Here is a 10792-nt window from a genome sequence, read left to right as displayed (position 1 = left end):
ATTCACTCACTGACACACGGACATATTCACTCACTGACACACGGACATGTTCACTCACTGACACACGGACATATTCACTCACTGACACACAGACATATTCACTCACTGACACACTGACATATTCACTCACTGACACACGGACATATTCACTCACTGACACACGGACATATTCACTCACTGACACACAGACATATTCACTCACTGACACACAGACATATTCACTCACTGACACACAGACATATTCACTCACTGACACACAGACATATTCACTCACTCACTGACACACGGACATATTCACTCACTGACACACAGACATATTCACTCACTGACACACAGACATATTCACTCACTGACACACAGACATATTCACTCACTGACACACAGACATATTCACTCACTGACACATGGACATATTCACTCACTGACACACGGACATATTCACTCACTGACACACAGACATATTCACTCACTGACACACAGACATATTCACTCACTGACACACGGACATATTCACTCACTGACACACAGACATATTCACTCACTGACACACGGACATATTCACTCACTGACACACGGACATATTCACTCACTGACACACGGACATATTCACTCACTGACACACGGACATATTCACTCACTGACACACAGACATATTCACTCACTGACACACAGACATATTCACTCACTGACACACGGACATATTCACTCACTGACACACGGACATATTCACTCACTGACACACGGACATATTCACTCACTGACACACGGACATATTCACTCACTGACACACGGACATATTCACTCACTGACACACGGACATATTCACTCACTGACACACGGACATATTCACTCACTGACACACGGACATATTCACTCACTGACACACGGACATATTCACTCACTGACACACGGACATATTCACTCACTGACACACGGACATATTCAAATGTGTAGGAAGGAAGCAGGCGAGAGAGAGAGAGAGAGACGGTTTAGGTGGGGTTTGGTCATTAATTCACCAAAAGTATATCGAAAGAAATCGACATTTAGAGCCAATCAAAAAACGTCCGCTCCGAAAGAATGTATATTCAAAGATTTGTGACGCAATTTCACGATTTAAACAAAATAGCAGACCTACAAGCTCGTAGCTTCTGGCACGCTATGAGCTTGTAGATCTGCTATTTTTCAATAGCTAAAGTACAACATAATGCTTAGTTAAAACACCAAAAGGGGTTCCCGTCCAGAATGGGTTAACACATTTAGGCCTGCCGTCGACATTTAAAAAATGTCTTCTAAATCATTACAATTTTCTGAACAAACCTCATATTTCTATATCAGTGGTTCTCAATATTTCATGTCAAGGATCCCAAAGGTTATGTAATATTCCACCGACCCCCATCTGAAAATATGTTGTTCCAGTGACCCCTGGAAGCAATGAAAGATTTGAGTTAAAAACTGAAACACTGAAAGAATAAAGAATATATATTCAAATATTTGCACTACATTCTCACGGTTTTTCAAAAATCTTTCTTCTTCTAATTATTTGATCACACCTCGAGTTGGCTTTGTCCGGGGCGTAAACGTCTTTAAATAAATACTTTTTGAAAAGTCTATGAGGAAAATGAACAGGGAATTCTCTTCCGGGTCTCTCGTTGTCATGAAAGGGGGCGGGACTGCGGCGCTCTATATAGGCAGACACTACTGTATGCATAATTGCCTATATTAGATGTATTAGTCGTACAATGGTCTAGTCTACAAGCTATAGCGACTAAGCGAAACGATCCGTCAGCATTTGAAAGAAAAACATTTCAATTAATTAGTCGAAATGAGTGAGCAAAAGTTTGTCATAATCCTAATCAAGATATTGATTTGAAGTCATATCGACCCAGCCCTAGTTTAGGTCACCAAAAAGCAAGTTACGGTGAGATGAGAATGCGACAGCATCTTTTATTGTTCATCAACCTGGTATATTACATTAAAACGTTCACATAACGCCAACTGTACATTTACGTATACTTGGCCCGCTCCTCTTTGTCCCTCTCTACACCAAATATCTTTGCCCAAAATAGCAGATTTGAGCTTGTAGATCTTTCGATTTTCACCCCAATGTTCACCCCAGAATATGGACTCTATTGAATACTGTTTCACAAACTGGTCTTGCACAGGTGTGACCACTCTCAAACCCATAGAACAGCTCTATAAGAGTGCGCTCAAGGTGTTTGACAGGAAGCCCCGCTCATATCATCATTGTAACATCCTCTGGAGGCTCAAATGTTTTAGCTTTGATAACAGGTTGGGGTCATATACAAGACCCTACATGGTCTGTGCCCGCACCCCCCTAAGTGAATTCATTAAATGAAAGCCCGATAGGGCAGAGGTTTTCAACCGATTATGAACCAGGGACCACCACCCTGACTGAGAATCAACCTGGGGACCACTGTTGTGTTGGGAGGAGGGGGATATGGGTGTTGTGTGGGGGTGGAAATCACCTTCCATATTAAAATCATGTTGTTATTGTAACTTACTGTATGTATGAGCGAGCAGACGCAATTAATTATGGGCACATTTCTTTATAATGGTGACTCAACCAGGCAAGGAAGTTCTTGACGGCCGACTTCCCAGTAACTGACAACATCGACAAGTCATCATATCACCACGTCATTTACTGCATTGTTTCTCAACTTAAAATACAAATCTTCACTTTCCTACATTACTAAATGCATGGTCAGGGACCACATGCAATACCTTCACAAGGCAAGGCAAGGCAAGGCAAGGCAAGGCAAGGCAAGGCAATTTTATTTATATAGCACCTTTCATACTCAAGGCAATTCAAAGTGCTTTACAGAATAAAAACAAACACAGAGTGCAACAGTGCACTTTAAAATGAATACAGATTATAATAGATACAATTACATTACATTACAACAGATACTCCCACCTTTAATAGAAACACAGTTAATTGGGATATGCAATGTTAAATAAATACGTTTTTAAATTTGACTTAAAAACGGCTATGGTTGGGGATTTTCTAATGTAACCTGGAATGCTATTCCAGGTTTGTGGTGCATAATGGTGGAATGCTGCTTCACCATGTTTTGTTCCTGCTATCGGGTGAACTATCAGAGAACTATCACAGACCACCAGTGGTCCACGGATCACCTGTTGAAAACCCATGCGATAGGGGAATCAGTACCAGAGCAACAACTCGAGGAGACTGCGAAGTGCCGCACGCCAATATGGTTTCTGCTGCGGGTTTGAGTAAATGGTGAGCTGTGACTGGCCAGTCGCTGTGATTGACAGCCTACACCTAAACCTAACCCTAACCTTAACCTCAGTAAAACTATACCTAAACCTAACCCTAACCCTAACCTCAGTAAAACTATACCTAAAACTAACCTCAGTAAAACTATACCTAAACCGAACCTCAGTAAACTATACCTAAACCTAACCTCAGTAAAACTAACGCAGTGGCTGGGGGGCATTTCCAAGAACCCGAATCCGCAGCAGAAACCATGCAAGCGTGCCGCACCGGCAAACAACATTCGGCCAAAATGTCCTCTCAGTACAGGGCTGTGTAAAATTGAATGGACTTCCTCTGCATATAAGGGAATGTGCTACATTTTCCTCTTTTAAATACAATCTGAAAAAATGGTTGCTTGAAAACCAAAGCTGCAACCATTCATGATTATTTTAGGTGTATTTATTTTGTATGCTGTGTTAGAGAGATTATTAGAGTAAACCTACCCTAATAATAGTTTTATCTAATAGTTTAATATTTTCTTATTTCTTATTCTTACTAGTCTTATTATGTTTGAAATGTACTAGGTATTTGTATGCTATGTCCTGTATGTCAGTCCTGTTTGTATTGTTTGATGTTTGATGTCTGGGGACTGCAGATGGAAATGAGCACGTTTTGCTAAATCTGGTATATTTACACTGCATTTTTAATGTAATGTTCATCAATATACTGTACACTGTCCACTGGGAGCAGATGAGCTCCGTGGAGCAGGACACGGCCATAGACAACTGCCTGATGGACCCCCACATCCGATCCCGCTACGCATGCACAGGGTGGACCGCGAGGAGGTGGTCTGCTACCCGAAACTGCTGCTCCAGACCGGCCAGAAGATAGTCCACTTCGGAGACGAGGATATCACTTGGCAAGATGAGCATTCTGCCCCGTTCTCATGGGAAACCAAGAGCCAACTGGACTTCAGTTTGTCGTTGGGCGCAGCAGAGCAGGGCGTCTCCTCCTCCCAGACGACCGATGCCAAGACCACCAAGTCTGCTCCCAACTCTCAGCTCGGCAAAAACACCCCTAGTGCCAACAAGGGGTCCATCAGCGAGGGCCAGGGCCACCGGCCAGAGGAGGAGTCCTCCTTCTGGAAGATCAGCGCCGAGCGCTCCAGGATGGAGGGAGAGCTGGCCGACTGACTACACCTCGCTGACCCCCAGCCAGATCAAATCTATGGAGAAGGGGGAGAAACCCCTCCCCTCCTACCTCCGACAGGAGACCTCCGTCATGGCCCCTCCTGCCCCAAAAGAGCCAGAGGCGCCGGAGCCCGCGCTAGCCCCCGCCAAGTCCGCCAAGCAGCGAGCCCCCAGGCCGCTATTAGAGTATTTCCTTTGCTTTATGTAAACTGGAATGTGGACTAATCAGACCTATAATGTTTGGCCTGCCTAATTGGGCATCATGTATATATATATTTGACATATTATATTTATAATGTATGTTTATATATTTCCTATATGATTGATTGATGCTTTATTGTTATCTATTCGGCCTACATTATTACTGATTGATTATTTAACATAGTTATATAGTTTCTCAAATTTAATCCCATCTTTGATGCTTTAAGATGTTGTGTATATTATTTGATTCTTTAGGAGATATATATATATATATATATATTATATCTGATAAGTCCCGCCTCGTTGTCTGGGCCAGCCAATGGGCCAGCTGGGCCCAAACGGATCTAGAAAGATGGCGACTTACAATTCAAGGACTGACAGGATTCATTTTACGTTCATGTTAGACCCGGGGAAGGCTTTGTCCATATTTTTTACAGTCTATGGCTCAGACTGAGGAAGAGCCAAGCGCTCGAAATGCCACCTTTGGTGCCAATAATTTATAATAATATATAATTGATATAATAATATCCATGGGAGCATGATCCAGTTAGTCTGGTAAAACCACTCCCCCTGCTGGACAACATTTGCATTCTGCCAGAAGGGAGTCTGGTGTCTCTCGGGCAGAGACGATGTACTCTGGACCAAATCAGACCGGAGCGATGTGAGAGGCGGGACCAACGCGAGACTGAAGACATGTTGAAAATGTGCCACAGCACAATGTAAACACAACCCAACAAGACTACAACTTATGATGAATGATGACATGTTGAAGCTGTGCCACAGCACAATGTAAACACAACCCAACAAGACTACAACTTATGATGAATGATGACATGTTGAAGCTGTGCCACAGCACAATGTAAACACAACCCAACAAGACTACAACTCTAATTTAAACACAACTCAACAAGACTACAACTCTAATGTAAACACAACTCAACAAGACTACAACTCTAATGTAAACACAACCCAACAAGACTACAACTCTAATGTAAACACAACCCAACAAGACTACAACTTATAATGGAGATATCAGATCGTTGTCCCGCTGCTTCCGGTTCATCGTTTCTGCCTGAGAGCCCAGATACAGGCAGGAGGGAACGTGTGAACTCAATACTGCCACCATCTGGCAGAGTCAGGTTATGATCCAGTGTGCAGTGTTTTCACTAGTATTGTATGCATTTAGGATTATCATCATCTGAGACTGGGAGCACAGTCAAACTAGCATATCGTCGCTGAAGGGCAGAAACGTCTTAGATCCGTATTAATTTATTTGTGTATATTTTAGTTGATGAATACTTGATCATACTACAGCATCAGCATCAAAAGTAGCAGATCCATAATTTGGAAATGCGGCAACAGCGGCATGACGCAACACATTTTAAGCTTGTAGATCTGCTACTTTTGTCATACATTTATTTTGAATCCTGAAAAGTAACAGTTTTGGACAGTGAGAGACGACATACAGCATGCCATGTTATGGAAGCAGGCTGAGGCATTTATAGACTGTAGTAAGACGGTGTCACTTGTCAAACAGAGCTGACGTACAAGCTAATTAGCTGATGGCACACCCTTGTGCGATGGGAGTAAAAAAAACCTTCACTGCAAAAGGTGAAAACGTGTTAAATTGAAGGCACATACAGTACATAATTATTGGCTGTACACTAGTAAAAAGTCTCGCTACAGTTCTCAAACTGAAGAGGTCTTTGCCTTTTTGAAACGCAGGGCAACCACGTGCCTCTGAAGCCCCTCGTTCATATCCCACAGACGATCCAAGGCGAAAACGCCCCTCTGCTCCACAAACGCCTCAAACAGGTGGAGTCCACCCCCCACCCCGAAGTAGTGGGCCTTGGTGGCGAGATAGACCAGTCCACCCGGGGCCAGCAGTCTGTGGAGGGTGTCGTGGAGAGAGGGGTAGTACGCGGCGTTGTATATGGTCTCCGAGGTGAATATAATGTCATATTTGGGCGACGGCTCCTCCTTCAGAACCAGCGCGAGGAACGTGGTCCAGTCACCGGAGAAGAAGCGACACCTGGCCACTGACGCATGCTGGGAGGGGTCGAGGGCTTGTTTCTTAAGTGCTGGCCCGCCGTCCTCTGCCTCCTGTTTCCTTGCTTTAGTCTCTTTTGGACTTTCATCTTCTTTCACCCTCTTCCCTTTCCCCTTGCCCTCTACTTCTTCTTCTTCCTCTTCTTCACGCAACACATCCTCCTCCTCCTCCTCCTCTTCTTCTTCTTCCTCCTCCTCCTCCTCCTCCTCCTCACAGTTCAGCAGCACGTTGGGCACCGTGAGTTGGTCGATGACTGTGCTGTTGTAATCCTGGAAGTAGAGGTGCAACAGTCATTTGAACTTGATGATTTAATCCATTATTTAAAAAAGAATCGCTAAGCGATGCGATTGATTTGGGGGGTGTGAGGACCGGGGGGGGGGGAGACTTGGGACTGGGAGGTCGGGGTTCGATCCCCGGCCGGGTCATACCAAATACTCTCAATAATGGAACACAGTGAATTCCTGCTGCTTGGCACTCAGCATCAAGGGTTGTATTGGGATAATTCCCCGCAACAGGCACTAAGGCATGGAGACCCTTTATAGAATACTTCAATATTCACACCTCCCTGGATTAGACTGCTCGGTGTGACCCAAATATAGCGGACTGTGGATTTCAGAATTAACAGACAGTGCCTCAATACCTCTTTACTTTTATTTTTGTCCTGTTTGTCCTTGTTTCTTTGGGGGTGTGATGTTTAAAAAAAAGAAAAGAAATGCTGTGCAAAGATTTTCCTGTCAAATGTGCTGCTTAACTGTCCCCAATAAAAACTATATATATAAAAAACTAAAAACATACTAGCATCATGTTGTCCAGGGGGTGTACTTGTACATGAAACTGCCTAACACAACAGAAACAGGGGATAGGCTCCTGCCCCATGGGCCTCATGGCTCGGCAATGCGTTCACAAGTTCACAATGTGTTGTGAGCTTTTAGATTGGCTATTTTGGTGCGACACTGTTGCACAACAAAGTAGTAGGTAAGAAATAGGGATTACGTTTTCCATCAGACGCATCGATTTAACGGTCGTAATATAATTTTGCCAGGTCGATTAGTTTATAAAAAATAAATAAAATTAAAAGATTGCCTTTTGGTGTTTTAAGCATTATGTTGTACGTTAGCTGTTGAAAAATAGAGCTTGTAGGTCTGCTATTTTTGAAAAATCGTGAAAATGCGGCACAAATCTTTGAATATATATTCTTTCAGAGCAAACTTTTTTAACTCATAGGCCTCTCTTTGGGTCGGCGGCGAATTACATATATTTTTGGGGGTCCTTGACATGAAAATGTTTGAGAACGACTGACATGTCAGGATTTAGAAGACATTCATAGAATCATTCTCAGGTCTAAATGGGTTAATTATTTGATTAATCCAAAGAGTAATGTGCAGAATGATGGAACATAATGGCCAGTTGCAGGCAGGCCTACCTGGAAGTGGACCTGCCCGGCTCCTCTCTTCAGAGCCAGAATCCCCAGCAGTGCCGCTCCGCAGCCCAGGTCCAAGACCGCCTTCCCTGCGAACGTCTCTCCGTCCCTCTCCAGCAGCTCCAGGAGGTCGTAGGTGCACTCCCACACCCGCAGGCCTCCCTCGTACACCCCCGAGATGAGGTCGGACCTCTGGGCGGCGCTGCGAGACAGAATGTTCTCCCGGTCCTCCCTCTCCGGGGCGGTCCTCTCCAGCACCGTCTCGTTCAGGAAGTGGAGGGGAGGCAGAGCGCCCACGCGCACCGTCTCCGACACGGCGTCCTCCAGCAGGGAGCCGGGGTCCGACGGCGGACGGTGCTCTCTGGCCTCTTTGGGCGGCGGCTCTGCGGATTTGCCGTCTGTTGTTGTCTTGAAATTTGGAAAAGGCACAGGAGGACAGACATGATTAGCCCATTTAGACCCGAGGACGATTCTTTCTACAAATGTCTTCTAAATCCTGACAGTTTTCTGAAAAACCCTCATGTTTCTATGTCAGTCATTCTCAAACATTTTCACGTCAAGGACCCCCAAAACAATATGTACTTGGCCGCCGAACCCCATCTGAAAATATGTTGTTCCAGGAACCCCCTCAGAAGCAAAGATTTGAGCGGCGGGGGCAATGGGGCTCAACAGGTTTTAAAAACGTTCACACTGAAAGAATATATATTCAAATATTTGCGACACATTTTCACGATTTTTCAAAAATAGCAGACCCTTGTAGATCTGCAATTTTTCAATAGATACAGTTTAAAATAATGGTTAAATCACCAAAAGGGGTTCCCGCTCAGAATGGGTTAGATTAGAGCAGTGAAGCTCAAACTTCTTCATTTCAAAAGGCCTCCACCATCAGAAATTATTTTGTGCCTCACAAGACTGACAAGGGATCTATCTCCCTGTCAGTCTGGCAGAAGAGAGTACCCATTTATCAGCTTCAGTTTTACAGCGTCCAATTTCACTTGTGCATCCTATATCCATCTCTCTCCTGATTGGATACAATTGGTATCCTGACCGAAAAATGCAATTTCTGTCATTTTTGTAAGTTTTCAGAAAATAAACAAGTTCATATTAAACTAGGCTACTCAAGAAATTGTGGATATTCCTTATTCCTTTCCTCTGTATATCGTTACATCTTTGACAGCTAATACGGCATGATCAGATGTGGTGGTTGATGAAGAGTCCAGAGAAATGTCTGTATTAGAGATAGCCTGCACTTTGACCCTGCCTAGAGGAAACGTTTATGACTGCGGTTACGGTAATTTAATACCAACCACTCCTACATACCATCTCAGAGATGAGCCGATAGGTGCAGACCATTTGGTTTTATATTTGGCAGCGGGCACCTTAGACATCTTCTGGGCACCTCCATGTAAAATTGGCAATTTCATCCAAAATGTTAAAAATAAATATTTTTTTGAAAAATTATCTTAAGTAAATAAGTATACATGATTGGAGCATGCTTAAACATTCGACAATTATGGTCCAATATCTCTACAATTGCTGCAATTTGATATAAAACCTGTATATCGAGTAATTTCAGAAGTTGAAAGATAAAACTAAGTCTGATAATGATGTTGATAATTGATGTTCAACTTCACATCATATACATTATATATATATATATATATATTAATAATTTGGACAATTCTATATTGAGGTGCCCAGATGTCCTATATCCTTAGCAGCCTACCCACAGACTGTTTGTTAGAGAGTTCACTTTCAACAAATTGGAATGTCCAAACAGGTTTGGAAGACAAGTACAGTGCTATAATAATTGGCACTTTTGGCAGCCACTACACTGTTACTTATCATCTCATACCCGAAGACATAAACCATGATGATTTAGTGTACCGTTACTATGTGTTTGCAGTGTCTTTGTGTGGACATGTCATGAATACATTCATTGTTAAAATGTTTGTGATCTCGAATGTACTAGCTAGTGGGCAAGTGCATTAGTGAAGATCATAATCTCTCAGATTGGTGTGAAAATTGAACTCTCGTAGATGTTTAGATTCTGACATGATTGGTTTTGACATTTGATTCACATTTTGGGCTATGAAGGTGCTACTACAGTGACACACTTAGCCATAACTGCACCGATGCTTGGATCATAGGCTTTATAGCACATCAGAAGAATATGCATAAATACAGTAAAGGTTTAAGTTTATAAACGTATGAAGTATACTTAATCAGACGACGGTGTCGCTTTCCGACAGGCAGGGAACAAGTCAAGCAACAACTATCGGCAATAATTATACGTTCATACTCACATCATGTTTAGTTGTTGAATTGTCCACATTTGCACTAATTTGAACTACATCGCCATCGTCGCCATCAGCTGCATCTTCTGCACGTGCGTGCACATCAAAGTTGAAACTAAATGACATGATTGATAAAGAAAGACATGCAAAAATTATTACACTACACTACAGCTGAAATCCGTGTTCAACAGACACGTGTGGGGCGAGTGGAGGAACTACAACTCCCAATATCCTATCTATCATGAATGATAACCAATGGAATCACCTTCTGGCATGTCGGATGTACATATATGTCATAATAAATACATAAACATCTATATATAGTATTATTTGTTGTGTAGCTGCAGTGATATTGTGTTTTGTTGTTGTTGTTGGGGAAACATTCCATTTCCTGAC

At 42.9% G+C, this 10792-nt stretch overlaps 1 protein-coding gene and 1 pseudogene across 2 annotated transcripts; one reads left to right on the top strand and one right to left on the bottom strand.

Moving 5' to 3' along the window:
• Positions 1–3949: 3949 nt before the first annotated feature.
• LOC310865847 (uncharacterized protein C1orf198 homolog) lies at positions 3950–4636 on the top strand (annotated as a pseudogene). Its single transcript has one exon. The product of its transcript is annotated as an uncharacterized protein C1orf198 homolog (transcript).
• Positions 4637–5882: 1246 nt separating this feature from the next.
• LOC310865846 (histidine protein methyltransferase 1 homolog) lies at positions 5883–10671 on the bottom strand (the record flags this gene model as incomplete). The annotated part of the gene is made up of 4 exons (XM_083775056.1): positions 5883–6948; positions 8103–8507; positions 10406–10482; positions 10662–10671. 4 exons carry the CDS (start codon positions 10669–10671, stop codon positions 6319–6321), a joined length of 1122 nt encoding a protein of 373 aa, XP_083631182.1. The 3' UTR covers positions 5883–6318.
• Positions 10672–10792: the final 121 nt, after the last annotated feature.

Source organism: Protomyctophum parallelum, assembly GCF_964188405.1.
Source record: "Protomyctophum parallelum genome assembly, chromosome: 10".
In the NCBI taxonomy this organism is placed as follows: Eukaryota; Metazoa; Chordata; class Actinopteri; order Myctophiformes; family Myctophidae; genus Protomyctophum; species Protomyctophum parallelum.
This window is presented reverse-complemented; position numbering and strand designations above follow the sequence as displayed.